Source organism: Odontesthes bonariensis, chromosome 24 (genome assembly GCF_027942865.1).
Source record: "Odontesthes bonariensis isolate fOdoBon6 chromosome 24, fOdoBon6.hap1, whole genome shotgun sequence".
Classification (NCBI taxonomy): domain Eukaryota; kingdom Metazoa; phylum Chordata; class Actinopteri; order Atheriniformes; family Atherinopsidae; genus Odontesthes; species Odontesthes bonariensis.
Genome location: NC_134529.1, coordinates 10,158,046 through 10,174,752, shown reverse-complemented (window position 1 = coordinate 10,174,752; position 16,707 = coordinate 10,158,046). Strand labels below are relative to the sequence as shown.

Here is a 16,707-nt window from a genome sequence, read left to right as displayed (position 1 = left end):
GTAACACCAGAGCAGTCATTTTATTTAATAACTTCTCCGGCTGGAACAAAAAGAACAAATAAGACCAGTTGTTCACATATTTTGTTTTATTAACACTTGCAAAATTGTGCTTATAAATTACTAAGTACCTTGCAAAGAAGCATCATAGTATTTGTTGGACTTGTGCTAAACGATAGGAAGTTTTGTTCATAGTATACTGGTATATTACTTTGCAGCATTACACACTGATGGTAATAAGGGTAATAAAGAACCTGCCAGAGCTCAGTGTTTTTTTAACAGTATAAATGAGACACAATATAATACTGACACTGGCGTTAAGAAAGTACCCCAAAACCACACAGTTTACAGCAGATTTCTCTCTTCTGCTTCTGAATGAATGGAAGACGTTGGACTTAAAGCACAAGAGCGATTCTTCAGTTTGGTACCTGATGAGGTTTTACTTTTTTGGTTTATCAGGAAGTCTTTTTTTCAGACTCACACCTCCAGCTGGATGTATTGTTTTCTCATTGACACAAATGATAAAATATTTCACTCTTCTGCCAAGAAAACATATTTACAGTGATAAATAATTATTTAGAATAGTATAGATAAATGATTTTGCATAAAACTGAGATCGTAAGACCTTCCTGAAGCGAAAGAAAACCAAAACATCCACACAAGACACATACATAAAAAAAAAAAGAAGTTAAAATTAAGAAATTGGAGTCCATCCCTGCAGCATGCTGTAACGACCGCGTCCTCTACAAACGAGGAAAATGTGCAAGCGAAAATCCAGTGACGTTTTATCACCGTCTGTCCTCGTCTCCTCTGTGTACCTTCTTTGACCCTGAGACTCTTCATGAAGAGCAACAGCCTCTAGCACAGCCAGGATGTGGGCACCCACTGTGGCTCGGTGTCCAGTTTATCTATCAACCTGCGGAGCTCGTGGAACGCCTGGTCTGGATCCATGTTCACGATTGTCGCATCAAAGAAGTGGCCAAAATTTTGCTCCATCTCGCGGGCCTTTTCAATGACCTCCTTCAGCTCCTCCGGCTGCGCAGAGAAAATGGGACATTAAAGAAAGAGGTTGAAGTGGTGGGGACTCATCTAAAGAGACATGAAAGGTAAACTCTTAAATCAAAAGCTGTAAAAGCTGTGTTCTCTATTGGTTATTTCATAAGAAGTCCTGCGAAGACAGTTGCGTTCCTTTACAATGTTTTCTTTCCTGTCAACTTTTACCTTTGGTGTTTTCCCCTCGGTGGCCAGCAGGGTGCGTAGTCGTTCCTGAGAAGGAGGCGCAATGAAGATGACATATGGCTTGAGGTTGGAGGATCTTAACACCCGCAGTGACTGACAGGAGGAAAACCAAGGCACGCACAAACAAATGAAAAGGACAGACCAAGATCAGAATATATTAGACTATGCAACTGTAAACAGAATCAAGGCAGCATCTTTATTGACCAGACAAATACCACATTTTATTCTATTTAGATCAACCACAAAATCAATGTAAGATTTATGTTTAGGAAATGAAAAGTTCTCATTATGTCCTGAGACGAGCACAGTGGATAGAGATGGAAAAAATGAGTTTTGTGACTAACATGTTGGACAAAAATAACTGTAACAAGTATTCCATGTCCTACCCTGGTGTGTAAGCAGAGCAAACAGATGCGTCCAGTATTGACGACTTGTCGGACAGAGTCTGTGCTGGTGCCGTATAGGTTCTTCTCAAACTCCCCCGACTCAATGAACTTCCCGGCTGCCAAGTCCGTTTCAAAGGCAGAGCGACTCACAAAGTGGTAGTCACGTCCATTCCGCTCATGTATCCTCGGGTTTCTGGTTGTGTCTGAGCCGTCAATAGGGATAGATAACTTTGAATTACTTTAAAAGATGAAGTTTTCAGATAATTATTGATATTTCTTGTTCGTGTGACAGTAAGAAATATGAAATGTGTGGTAGCCACAGCTGCAGAATTCAAATCCTCTGAATTCTTTTGATCCTCGTGTGAAATCAGGGGTCAACATCTGATACGGAAATGTCCTGTTGCTTTGACACAGCGTGGACTTACGTGGAACAGCGACGGCAAACTTCTCTGGTTCTATGGAAAGAAGCCTCCGACGCAGCTCATCGTGACCGCTGTTTGCTGGACCAATCAGAGCGATGGGGCGTTTGCGATTAGCAGGTTGGTGGTAGAGGGACATCTCCTCATAGGTCAGAATGTCATCGTAGTCTGAGGGACAGTTTGGGGGGGAGGGGGGGGTTAGTGAAACCTCTGTGACCTGCACACCAAATCACTCTGAGCTCTTGAGCTGCTGCTCTGCAACTACTTTTGACCTCTGAGGAGGAGAGTAAACACGCAAGAGATTTTAGGGATCAATAAAACACTACGCTGTTATCAGTCCTGTGTTGGTGCGAAAGTTTGTCCCGCTCTAAATCTCTTCTTTATATCCAATCCTCTCCTGGCCATCAAGCAGTGTGACTGGAAGAGTGTGTGTGCCAGTATCTGTCCGTAGTATATGTGTTTCTATGTGTGAACCCTAAAATCGCATGTCCCTCGAAGCCATTTAAGCACCTGCTGATCCCGTCAGGGAAGACGGGTCTAATCTGACTTGTGACACAACAAGTCTGGACAAGCTGCTGAGAGAAAGACGAGGTGTGTCAACTTCAGCTTATGCGTGGGCGTAATACTGACAGTGGTGTGCATTTGGCAGCAGCCAGGTATTGATGCGGTCTTTTTGCAGGTGGTAAATGAGAAACAGTGAGTTAAGTATGCAGATGGAGCTCAGTTCTCACACCACTAAAGACGAGCATGAAAGAAGTCTTACCCGTAATTTTATTCAAGTTTGATGTGTTCCTCCGCTTCTGTTTCTTGTTCTTCTTTGAACACCAAAGCTTCCCTGAACACGAAGAGAAAATCAGCGTAAAGACACATGACTTCCTGCTTAGAATGTTTGTGTTTGCAGGTCATATCTTGTTTGCAAGTGACTCCGTGTCTCAACACTTCTCACCTTGCTGCTCCTGACTGCTGTCTGTTATAGTCTTCTTTAGGGTCTCTCTCTGTTGCAGGAAACTTTTACCTGAGAAAGCAAAACATTCATTCAAATTCTATATGTCTTTTAAATTCAAAATAAATGACAAAAAAAAAGCATTTTTAATTGCCAGCGCTGCACCAACATTTTGCAGGTCTGGGGTCGTTTCTTTTTCTACTCCTTGACCCACCGAGGGAAAAACAAAACGACGTCCAACTTTCCATTTCCAGTGCTTAACCACGTTTCCTTCCACCAACAACAGGCTTTGGTCAGAGAGTAATCGCAAATAATTCCAAGGTGTTTGCTTTAATCTGCTGTCTGCTTTAATCTCATTGGCACGGTTTTATCAGCCAGAGGGCAAACCATATAAGCGAAGCTACCGCTCACACAAAGCATTTTTGTTTTTGTACCTCCATCTACCCTGTTATAGTTTATAATGCTTCTCTCCCCCCCCCCCCCCCCAGCTCGTCATATCATTCCTGTCGGCTGGTTAGTGGAAGCAGGCTGTAGTCACGTTGCAGGGTGGTCATCTGAATTTCTTTCACATTCAGAATTCTGTCCCAGGTTAATCTTTGCTCGCACAACGTCTCGGAAGCTGTCATAGCGTGATCCTGGATAACCACTCTGGAGCCATGGCACGTAGCACCATGACTGCTTTATGTTAGTCATCCTTTGTCTGGCACAGCCCAAAATTACACAGTGTAAACCCATCCGGCTTAACACATTTGTGCCATGCACATTGCACAGGGTTTGGAATTACTGTTCCCGCACAGCAAATAACAGGATGTATATGTCATACAATTCACAACCACATGGAATTTTATAGAGACGACACGCATACATTTAGGTTTTAAACAGTTTGTCACTGCCTTCCTCTTCGTTTTGTGTTTGTCATCTGTACCAGGAATGTTAATTTATGATGGAGTATGAATACAAAAACATTAAATGAAAAGTAAAAGCAAAGATGGTTCATTTTACAATAATCTGCATGAAAAAAAAGAGCAATACACTATATACCGAAATTCAGCCCGACTCTGATTCCTAACCTGGAATGAGTCCAGCCAGGGGCTGGTTGTCCTCATCTCCATCCCTGTAGGCCTGCCACCAGTTAGGATCATCCTGGCTAATAACGTGGAGGATGTCACCCTTCTGGAAGGACAGGCCCAGCTCCCGACACGGCACGAAGGGGTCATCGGACGGATCGTAGTCAAAGTGAGCACGTACGTGAATCTGAGGAGAGGGTTTACAACAACGCGGTTGCTGTGTCATGCACGTCAACATGTGTTCTCGTGCAAAAACGTACACTGTTAGAGACTCACCACAGTCTGTCTGTGAGGGGCAGGTTTAATCTGAGAGCTCGGGATGAGCAGGAAAGTCAGAGTGCCCTGCATTTGTTGCTGTCAAAAAAGATGGAAATGTATCAATTAAACATTTCAATAAAACACTTCTCTTCGACTTAATGTACATCAAGCAATATTTTATTACTTTGGATATTGCATTCTAAGTGATTTTAGATGCACCACAACAAAGCCAGGTACCCATAAAATAAAATGACTTTACAGCAAACTTACTGTTCCATAAAATATCATGAATAAAACAGCAGTGGAAGTTACTGGACACTACTTTGACAATGATCCTCACCAGCAAGTCATGGACTTCATTGATATGTTTTCCACGAATAGGAATCCCGTTGATCTCCAGGATCTCATCTCCCTCACTGAGGAGGCCGCTCCGCTCTGCTGCCCCACCTTTCACCACACGACTCACCACCACACTGTCCATGTCATTCCGTACTGTTGCACCCTGATGACCACAAACACAGGATACAGATGACAGGAATGTTCAAACACAAAAAGCAGCAACACATCTCGAATACATAATCACAACACTGAACAGAAAAGCAAGTGTAAACGCAGGAGGAGAGGAATCACACATTTGATACTCAGACTTGGAGGCATTTTGCTGCTCTTTTTGGTTAGTGGGTAATCTGACGTCCAGGTGATAATTGTGGGACAAGTCTGACAATGGGAGCTTAAAAACTGACAATCCATTCATCCATTTTCCATCCCCGTTTTATCCTGTTCAGGGTCACAGGTGTGCTGGAGCCTATCCCAGCTGTCGCTGGGCAAGAGGCAGGATACACTCTTTTCAAGTCGTGCATCCATCACAGTCAACACAGGGACAAACGCTCACACCGACACCTACGGTCGGTTTGGAAGAACTAATTCATTTAACATGCAGTTTGTGGGAGGAAGCCAGAGTACCTGGAGAAAACCCACATAGGCTTGGGCAGAACAAGCAAACTCCACACAGAAATGCCCCAGCTCATATTGAAAAAAGGGAACCTTCTTGAACTTACTATCAAAAACAGCTAAACTTGACAATGCTGCTAATGAATCACATTTTGTGACTAGTCTCAGTGACTCACTTATTCCCCGTTTAGTCCTTGTACATTTAAATAACTCAATCTCTTAATGTTCTATCAATTCCCAACTAGAGTTTTTGAAGATAAGCCCAGTTATTTCTGTCTCTTATAGACTTCAAATGCTGATAAATAACAGTCAAAAGTCAGTTATAAAGCAGAAAAGTGATGACGTCTTACCAGCGGAGTGTCTCTGGCCTTCTCCAGCCGCACGAGCTTAACTGTCTCTCCAAGGTACTGCGTCACATTTTCCTCAGCTATTTCTTGCCCTGCCACAGTGTCATGTGCCTGCATCAGTGCCTGCCACATGAACACGCAGAGAGCAACATACAGTACATGTACACATGTATAGACAAACGGTTTGTACATTCAGATAATCACAAAGACGTAATGGACAGAAACACAGACAGAGGAATACGGGAAGAGGCAGCATGAGTCAAGGACAATGAATGAGGCATGCTTGCCTTTACAGCAGCTCTGGTTGGCATGGAAATAAAGTGATCACAAAACAAGCAAAAAGTTTAAAGAGGAGTGACACAAGTTTTCTTAGACTCACACCTGCTACCAAAACCCTACCTCACCCTTATCTTTACAAATAAGGGCAGTCAGGAAACCCACCACTGAGCCACAAATAAGACAGAGATTGCTCCCTCACCTCATTTAATGTGACAAGCGCTCTATACCCCACAATTAATAACTGTCAGTCCAAATTATTTTCTTCATCCTGCTGCAAAGGAGATACGAGAGAGCGGAGGTTGCGCTAAGCTTCGGTGTACACACAATCCACCACCATCAATTATGTAACGTCCTTAACTTCCCGGCTCCAGAGGAAACTGTGCCCCAGAAAACAATGAAAGTGACACGAGTGGACTTGAGGGGGCCCCTGTCCTCTCTCACATGCCACCTTAAGTTTTGGCTGTGAAGTTGTTTAGCTGAACAACTGGGTGATTCATGTTATTCTGTGCTTCCCTGCAGAGAAACTGGCATAATCTGTTCCAATTTCTGTGCCACGAGGCAGGCTTACATCTCATCACACTACCCCCGCTGGCTACATAGTTCCGACTCAGTGGAGGAGTTAACGGGTCTGCGGGGGTTGGGTAGTCCACATGGTCACATGGGTCAAACACCAGACCCCTGGCACTCCATTGCCATGGCTTTTCAACTGTAAAATCACAAGCACCTGAAGACTTTTCTCACCTTGCTGCCTCGCAAATGGGCAATGTCAGCTTACACTGTGACTCCACTTCTCCTACAAAACAATCACCGGAGCTTAAACTGACAAAGGTAGTTTCAAGTCACTTTAAATAAATACTATTTGGTTATTTTCACTCGGACACAAAAAATGCTAAGCAGATTTCCCACCGAGTAACTGAATAGTTAACTAAAAAATGTTTTTTAGTTTCCACACCTTAAAATAACTCCTCATTTCTCCAGCGGGGCCAACAGCAACTTTTGGCAATACACCGAGGAACAGATTAAAGCCAAGTAGAATGTCATGAAACTCAACGATAGATACGTTGCAACAAGTAGACAAAATAAGAAAGTTCAGCAGTAGGGCTTCTCCAACACACTCAGTCAGCGGGGTTACATGGCACTGAAAGGATTGGATAATTGGCTAAATTACAATAGATTGAGTTATTAAGTAGATGTAGACACCTGAATCTGACAAGAAATTGGATTGGATCGGATTACTCGCGATTGGATTAAGACCCCGAGATAACTCGGTTGAAAGTCAAATTAAACGTGCTTGTAGACGGGTGAAGCATCTGGTGAATTAGACTTTGCGTTCTGCGCATGCTCGAGAATTTTTTCCCGTGGTCATGAACCGGAAGTCGGAAGAGACGATATTACTGTTGTAGTCGCTGTCGGAAAGAAACAAACAACGCGATGGAGAATGTGCCGTTGTGCATCGCGTTTGTGCAACAAGCAGCTCATCACAAACGAAATGTAGAGGGACGTAGCTTCATCTTGCTCTTCGTTCGCCATTTTCTATGGTACCTGAGTTTGATTCGATTCATTCACCGCCATTCTAACACCGCTCATTCTTTTTTGTAATTTAGCCAATTATCCGATCCTTTCAGTGCCATGTAACCCCACTGAGTAACACTGCCATGTCGCTTGTGACTAAAGACTGATGAGCACTCTACTGCAAGGAATGAACAAATGTTTTCTTCATCACTGAGAGAAAGGGCCGACAACACCATCTCACTTTCAAATGAGACCATTGACATCAATCACTCAATAAAAGGAAGGACTAGTTGACTAGTTAACACACCTGTCAACTGAAACCTCAAAATAATCCATAACATGAATGTTTCTTTAAGGATTTAATCTGCTAAATTACCACCTGCCATGCCTAAATGACCATTTGCATCCCATTAATTTAGCAGACGCTTTTACCCAAAGCAAATTTAGAGGAGAGACATTGGCGTCCAGTGGGATTCATTATCTTGCCCAAGGATACCTCGATTTGTAGACTGGGGAAGTTGGAGATCCAACCAGCAACCTTCCGACTGATCTACCTCCTGAGCTACATCCATTCTATAGCAAATTAATAGTTCCACCCAAATACGATACATTAAAGTACATATGATAGCAACAACCCTGACCTCTGACCTGAATTACCCTTTTGGAAATAGTCCCATGTAACATTAATTACATCTAAAGTCGTCCAATTATTAGAATATTAACTAAAGTAATGAGTTGACCTGTGGGGCTCTGCTGACTTGCTGAGCCACACTGGAACTGCCTTATAATCGGATGGAAAGTCACAGAGGAAAAGTTGATCTCTGACCTGCAGATGAGGATTGGTGAGCAGGGTTCTGAGCTCCAAACCCTCCTCCTGTTGGCTCGATTGGAGAATCCTCTGAACCTAAACAAAGACCCATTACAGTGAAATAAATCTGCCACTAAGACCTCTCATACCTGCAGGTCACAAGAAGTAATTAAGGATTATTTTACAACTTTAAACAAGTCAAGAAAAAACAGTTTGAGTTTGAGTTTACTGTCTGCGTGACATTGTAAATATACATTTTAAAATGTAGGCACAAAGCACGTTTTGTGTTGTGGTGATTCCTAAAATTTCAAACTGCACATTGACATCTGAAAGCAGCATGTAGTTGGGACCCCTTCCCCTCAACAAACTGCAGAGAAGACTTTCAACTTTTCGCATGCTATCTTTGTTCCATTTGTATCCAAACAAAATATATCTAAAAATGTTTTAATTGCCTACAATTATGACCACTGGCATTATCCTTACCCTGATTCTTTTATCATTGTGCGCCCTGTTTTGTCATTGCATTGTTAAAATTTTCAAGTTTGTGCACATACACATATAGGGTGCTCAGACATTGCTTATCTAAAGTAAGAATTCCAAATTGCAGCTGCTTCCAATGCAGGCTGCTACTCTTGAATGAATAATAATAAAAAAAATCCTTTTCATTGTTTACGCCTCTGACTTAATGTTGTATTTAATCAATTTGACAAGCATAAAGTAGCAAAGCTCTCCTCTGAACAACACCACGCTACATTTTCCGGAGCAAAGCTTTTATAGACTGTCCACTCTGCTACTGTATGTCGCCTCTACTCTGTTGCATTGTTCTATCCTAAATCATGTGGTTTTTGTGTTGTCAGCACGCAGTTTGGCGTTCCTTCACTCTGCCCTTCTGCCTCTTCATCTCTTGTTCAGAGCTTAGTTCATCCATTACACTAATCAAAGCTCTCACAAACAAGGTGACGTACTTTCCCCTCCCCCCCCGGCCGTGCTGCACCTCAGGCTACACTGCTGTAAGCTGCTGGAGTTTCTTTTTCTGGCCTTTGTCCTGTCGTGTGCTGCACCGCTCAGCCAGCAACGAGGGCTGCTGGGAGATTAGTTTACACAATAGTCAATGTGAGCGTTACACAGCACAGCCACTTAGTTTAGACACACAGCAGCTCAACTGTGAGTCCCTGGTGTGCAACTGCATATATTGATTTACTGTGCACAGGAGGACATTGTGTTGTGTGTATTTGTGTGAGGCATCACACCCAGACTATCTAACTTCAAACCAATCGTGTCATGACTGGAACAGCAGCTCTGTAGCGCTTCTGCTCTCTGTATTTTCAATGACTTCCACATGGTGTGGCATAGCGGACTATTTCACATCTGGCATCATCTAAAAATCACGCCGCACCAATCTGACTGCGCCGATGTTACATTGACCAGACGCTAACACTAATCTTAACGTAGTACCTATTGTGGGTGTAGCTTGTCACAGATGTATGGCGGTTCTAAGTTACTGAAAACAAACCACATCACAATTTCTGTCTTCCTACAAGGGCTGTGATGCATGACAGGCTGCATTCGAACACTTGCTCACTTCACAAGTCAAGTCAATTACTGTCGCTTTGCTTCAGCACCGACTCGCTGGCCAATGTTTTGTCTACAAGGAAGTCAAGTGTGGCAGATTCCCTGAAATGGTTTCTTGCTTTCTGTCACTTGCTGTGTTCGAGCTCTGTAGGCACCACTCTCATTCATAATTTAAATTAGAAAAGGCACCTCCTCGAGGGGGAATCTTATAAAATACACAATTTTATCACAAAGACTATAACTCACTATAAACTATATTAGCTAGTGGAGTAAAGATTGCTGGAAAATGACCATTGTGCGTTACCTCCTGGCAGAGGTCCTGTGCTTGTGCAGTGAGCGGTGAGGTGGGACTGACTCTGCTCATCTGCTGGGACAGAGCAGTGTAGATCGTGTAGGCAGTCTTGAATTCCTCCTTGGTAAGGAGCTGCATCATCAGATCCACATCCTGCTGGCTCTGAGCATCATTTAAGCAGTGCTGTGCCAACCTCAGAGCCTGCAGCAACTCCTCCAGTTCTGACAAAGAGAAGCAATGCTTGGGAAGGTGCAAATCAACAAAAATCAGGGAACGTTTAAGCCGTTAAGATATGAAAAATGTTTCAGTGAGAGCAATGTGCCTGAATAACCCCAGTGTCCACAGCTAATCACACTTATGTGTACAAATTTAATTCCAACAGGACACATACTGTCTTTTATGCCATGTTATTTATGAGAGAAAGTCACTTATTACACTATAATGGACATCCATTTAGTTTTTACCACCTTAATATGAAATTTTAATTGACTTTAGAGGCACTTTGCTGCCCATTGCTGCTAAGTCTCAGGTAATTACTTGATATTTTTCCACAAAACATAGTTTATGATTCCAAGAAACAGAACTTGAAACTAATTATTTTAAGAGCCACGGCAAAAGAAAACATTTATTCAGTGTGATGTCTCTGCAGTTGAGATGTTAAACGTTGCTCCTTCGCCACCAGCAACAGATGAATCTTCACTTTTATTCAAATTGTGAATTTTTATGACAGTACAAAGACATTTCGTATTGTTTCTTTTCTATAGTCCGTCTGTAGAAACTGAATGTAATAATTTACACTCCATAGTAATCTTTAAAATTCAAGAACAAAGTTAGCAGTTGAGTGGCTATTAGTTGGCTTGAAACCAACATTTGTTTTAGTAATTTTATAGTAAAGTAATAAAAGTGACTTTAGAGTAAGAGTAAATTGTTATTAACGTATTTTGTCTCATTCCAAATGTGAGAACTGTCAAATCAGATAAGACAAGTCCAACATGTCAGGGCCTTCAGTGTGCCATCTCCAGGAAATTTGACTACTTTTGTTTTCTAAAGCAGTGACAAAGGATTTTAAAAATCCCTATATTTCCTGAATTGTGTAGTTTTCATAATGAAAACAATATTTTTTGCACATAAACTAATCAACAGTGGACCATAATGGCAGTACCCTTGTTTTGAATATAGCATCATACCATTGTATTGTCGTTCTGCTGTTGGAAATATTATTTCTCTTTAATGTGAGCACGAATGGATTTTGTGTTGAGTTCAACTAACCAATGAGAACAGTGGACAGCCCTTAAAACACACCACCCTCCACCAACCCTGCCTTCTGCTCTGCCCCTTCAATAGTCATTGTTTCGACTCCTTTTGTTTTCTCTGATTGTTTTCTAAAACCTCACAACTCTCTATTCTTCTATAAGATCCACAAGCTTCCTCCTGCTTCAAACATCCCTTCCTCCATTCAACCTCCTTGACCCTCGTAATCGCTTCTCAGTGCTCACTGGCCTCCTCCACTTAACTCACCAACTACAGGATCCGGGGAGCTCATGTCTTTGGTAGCATTTTCCTTCCCCTCGAAGGTGGGATTGTCAATGCCCACCTTAGGGTTCTGTGACAACTTCTGGAGCCTCAGAGAAGCATTGGGGTCAATGTCATGCTTCCCCTTGCTGTCCTCATCTCTCCTCTTCCTCAGCTCCTCCTGGTAATGCTGGATTCTCTCCATATGAGCACTGTGTGGAGGTTCTACAAGGCTACCTTCCTCTCCTGGACAGTCCACAGCCCTCTCTCTGTGGTTCACGGCCTGACCAGAGGCCTCTTGCACATAGCCGTTCATATGGGACGTAATCATCATCACCTGTAGCAGTGGTGCACAGTTCAAACCACCCCAGTACTTCCTAAGGTCTACTGGAGCATTACAAGGAACTACTGCTGAGACTGCTCACGTCATGGGTCATAGTACACCAGTGTAAGATGTCCTCCTTTGTCCTCTTTTTTGTGACCTCTCACCCTGAAATACAAACAGAAAAATGTTCATGTATTTTTTCCAAATAACAATCAAAATTGAGAAAGAATTAGATATAATTTCCACTTGTTTATCATCAAATTCTTAAAAGAAACACAAAAAACGGAATCTGACAAGACTATTTCTCAGATATCATTCAGCAGATAGGCAGCTACACCAACTAAGTCTCTGATCATTTCAAGGAAAACACTGAGAAACTCTCCATTAGAATTTTTTTAAGATCTCACAAAGACTGTAAATTATCAGACACAATTTCATTCTCAGAAAGTAGCACTGTTGTGCGTCTCTACAGCCAATAAACACAAGGTCTCTTCTGTTGACTCCAAACACTGTGAAAATACATTTCACACACTTTCATATAAACAATTGCATGAAAAAGAAGAATTAAGTCAAAGCCCTAAAGTATATCAGTTCTTTTTGGTTGGTTACTGATGAATCACACATACCCCTATTTATACACCCTTAATACGATGCATGAAGCAACTTTGTTAACATTTTAAAATACTGATATTTACAAACAAAAAAGTAAACTGGCGACACATGAAATCTGATTTTTTACAAGCCTTTATGTAATTTCAGCTAAAAAAGTAGCAATTTCAGCAGTTGTCCTCCATCAATAACTGTCCTCATCAGTTTAACAGACCTTTTTTATGGTAGAAATTGTGACTTGAAGTAATATGACAAGCACAGCTGAATTAAGTCCGCAACACAGGAAGTTTAGCTTGTGTGCGTGTACTGAAAAATGTCTACCGATTACTTCACAAGTAGCATGTTCGTGCACGTTAACCTCGTCCTCTCAGCAGACCTAAGACGACACACTATGTTAAAGTTCTTAAGCCTTAAAAGACACAAATGTATTTTCTACAAGCTCACAGACATGACTTAATTTTACTGCAATAAAGAGAAAGAAACATCACCATTATTTTATCCTCCTTCCAGTGGATTGTGTGCTGATCAGGACCAACGATTACTCCTATCTGCTACCATCTATCACACCACTAATCCAGCTCCAAACATGGAAAGCTTTTCTGGCCTCAGTCACCTTAAATCCCCTTGGTCCAGCTCCTCCTGCTATTTGCTGGACACACCTGTCCCTAATTGTCTACCGGAACAGCTTAATGAAAATATCCATCGGTAACTGACTGAAAGCATGGATGCCTGAATAACTAGATAAGTATGTCCAGGATATTACTGAGTATCTAAATGTAATACACGACAGATATTAATTACTACCTAATCAGCTTTGGTTGTGTTTGTTGTGGATTACAATCTAGTTTTAAGGATGACTCATTCTTTTATCTGGATTTGAAAGTTAATCAATCTATCCTTTATAGCATAATATAATTTTACAATGGCATTAATACATTGCAGGCCTGACACATACCAGTTTACAGAATTTGAAGGTACTTTCTGTATCATAATACCCTCATTGCTGCTGTTTGCCAGTCAAGATAGGCACAGGGATAACAGAGGTACACAGCACTCTTGCTGAAAAGCCACTTTTGACGCCCATGAAATAAAGTTCAGTCATGTCTCCCACCACCAAATGCCAGCCCCCCCTTTTTTAACCAACTCTCTATGCCTAATTACGTCTGGCAAGCCTATCCTCACGCTTCCCAAACCCCTCCCCTATACAAGCATTTAGCTGCGTTTAGAGTCGCTGCTGACAAACAGCAGAGACTGCCAGCAGACCATCTGTTCCTGTGGGCTTAATTAAGCTTGGGATCTCATGCTTTACTCTAGCTCAGTGGCTACAGTAGCACTGAGAGAAATTCTGCTGAGAGAGATACCTGGGTAGAAGTGTGAGAATGAATGGAAGTGCACACATTCACCTAGACACAAGGCAATGTAAAAAGTTTGGCTCAGTTTACATACTGAATGGGAACCAAGTTTCAGGGTCTCTGCAGGGTCACAGGGATTAGTCAATAATCACATCATATGCTTAGAAATTAGACACAAAATTTAGACTCATCCACTATTTGCAAAGACTTTAGGGGGCCAAACTCACAAAATCCTTTAAAAAAACAAAAAAAAACAAAATGAAACTGATTTGGCATGAGAGAATACAGTACCACACATAAATGATCTGACTTAACTCAAACTTTAAAAATGACACATTCAGGCATAAACCACCATTTTATTTGAACTACACCTTTCTCTGTCTTTCTGTCATCTCTTTAGCTTGACTTTAATGTACAATAAATCCAGATTTTAAGTAGTAAGAAACTCCAGGAGGGTTTATTTGCAGTAGACTTCGTTAGGTACGACTAAAAGCCCTGGAAAATGTTTGATGGAAGTTCTCAGTATAGGCGTTTAGGAATACTTTGAAATTAGATGGCTTCCTACTCTCGTATATTTGTTACTTATGCTGCATTGACTTCTGTGATGACTCTCAGACTGGTATTAATCTTCTTTTTGTCACGAAAGGTTTCAAACATATAACTTCTGAAGACTGAAGTGATTTCCTTATGATTACCCTATTACTAACAGTTTGTTGCATGGAAAAAAAGTTGAACTTCGTAATTTTCTGGCTCAATTAAGAACAGCTCAGAGCTAGGAGCTAAGGAGACAGCTCAGAGCTAAAATAGCTAGAGGCTGATTGAGAATAACTAATGAGTCGATGTAGAGGGTAAAAAAGACCAAAGGAATTACAGCGACTCACCTGAGGTACTGACATAATTACGTTTTAAACAAAAGATGTAGCAAATTCATGCATAGCAGAAACAACCGACCCACTCCCCAAGCTTCAAATAAACACGATTCGCCTTTTGAACATGCAAAATAGGATTCAATATTTGTATTTAGCGCAAACGTGACAACAGCAAGGGACTTAGCTTAGTAGCTTTGTACCGCTAACTGCGTAGCTTAACGGTAGCTGTCCCGTAACAGACCGCGTCTACTCACCGCTCCAAAAACGGCGAGCTGAATGGACTTTGGGGAAAAAAATGTTTGTCGTTCCCAATCCGGCGTCCGAAGAACATGTGTATAGTTCACGCACGGATGAGGAGGAAAAGATGAACTTCTCTCCTGCTCTTCACAGGAGCGCGCTGCGGAGAGTCCTGTCCAGACACAGTCGGGTCACTTGTAGCCATTGCTGTTGGTGAAACTGCGCCAGTTGTTTTGAGCCGTCTCCCTGGCAACACTCTGGCTCCACAGCGCCCCCTCTCCGTTGGACACGTAATAACCATATTTTACACAATACAGCCTACACGTGAGGTAGGAACTTTTGGCACTATTAATTAAAATGTTTTAGTGTAAATATACTTTATACAATAATCCAAGGACTCAAAATCACACTAGCATGTATCTATGTGTCAAAATAAACTTAATCTACAAATAGGTAATCATAATTATGTTACTTAATGATCCGTTAAATTATTAAAACCTGTTTGTAATTAGAATATAATAATTGGTCATTTAATTTGTGAGCATCACTTTAATGTTGGTGTAAAAGTGATTCTCATTTCAACCATCACCTCATAATCCTTTATCACTTAAACAGAGAGTTGTCCCATCGTCCTGGAAGTTGGCCACAATCACCCCAATCTTTAAATCTGGTGACATGTCAAATATATCCAATTATCGACCAATCTGTATACTTCCAGTCGTTTCCAAGGTTGTTGAGAGATGGGTAGCAAATATTATAAATGAACATTTAAATAATAGTCCCTTTAGTTTACATACAATGCAATTTGGTTTTAGAGCAAATCACTCCACTGAATACGCAAACAGCTTCTTTATAGAAAAGGTGAAAAGTAAATTGGATACATATCCCTGTGTTGGTGCAGTGTTCCTTGACCTTAAAAAGGCTTTCGACACTGTTAACCATGAAATTCTCCTCACAAAATTAACAGACTTCAATTTCTCGCCAGAGGCAGTTCAGTGGCTTAAATCATACTTATCCTCAAGAAAACAATGTGTACAAATTGACAGTGTAAAATCATCGGTCTTGGATGTCTCTGTCGGTGTGCCGCAAGGATCAATACTAGGTCCTCTGTTATTCTCCCTGTACATAAATGATCTTCCCAAAACATGTAATAATGTGAATTTCCAAATGTATGCAGATGATGCTGTAATTTATACTCATGCGAGGAGCGTTAAAGAGGCAGCTTCTATTCTGACCTCAGCCATGGAGCAAGTAAATGACTGGCTTTTCAAATCATGTTTGCTTCTCAATTCCAAAAAAACGGTCTGTTTGATGTTCTCAAAGCAATCAAAAGAAATAAAAAGTTCCGGAGTATTCTTGAGAGGAGAAGAATTACAACTTGTCACAGAATTGAAGTACCTCGGCGTGATACTTGATTCCACTTTGACCTTCAAAAATCATATTAAAAAACTGGCCAATACTGTAAAATTTAAGCTTAAAAATTTTAAACAAATCAGGTCTTTTTTAACACTTGGTGCTGCCAGAATGTTTCTCCATTCAATGATTTTATCTCACATTGAATACTGCATCACAAGTTGGTCTCTCACCACAGCTAGCAATCTGAAATTAATTGAATCACTGTACAAAATATCTCTTAAAGTTTTTGACCGAAAACCCAATTCTTTTCATGTACGTAATGTTTTAAAAAACGACAATCTTTTAAATTTTGAAAATTTTATTAATTTTAAGTATGT

The 16,707-nt window shown here is 41.2% G+C and overlaps 1 protein-coding gene across 1 annotated transcript; it reads right to left on the bottom strand.

The window, feature by feature from the left end:
- Positions 1-68: 68 nt before the first annotated feature.
- Positions 69-15,178, bottom strand: pals1b (protein associated with LIN7 1, MAGUK p55 family member b). The gene is made up of 14 exons (XM_075459646.1): positions 14,992-15,178; positions 11,589-12,072; positions 10,083-10,291; positions 8,225-8,302; positions 5,611-5,730; positions 4,650-4,811; positions 4,328-4,405; positions 4,055-4,238; positions 2,988-3,056; positions 2,805-2,876; positions 2,048-2,209; positions 1,623-1,825; positions 1,219-1,329; positions 69-1,032 (listed from the first exon to the last, which is right to left on the bottom strand). The coding sequence occupies exons 2-14, from the start codon at positions 11,914-11,916 to the stop codon at positions 856-858; spliced, it is 1,953 nt and encodes a 650-aa protein (XP_075315761.1). The 5' UTR covers positions 11,917-12,072; positions 14,992-15,178; the 3' UTR covers positions 69-855.
- Between the last annotated feature and the right edge of the window lie 1,529 nt (positions 15,179-16,707).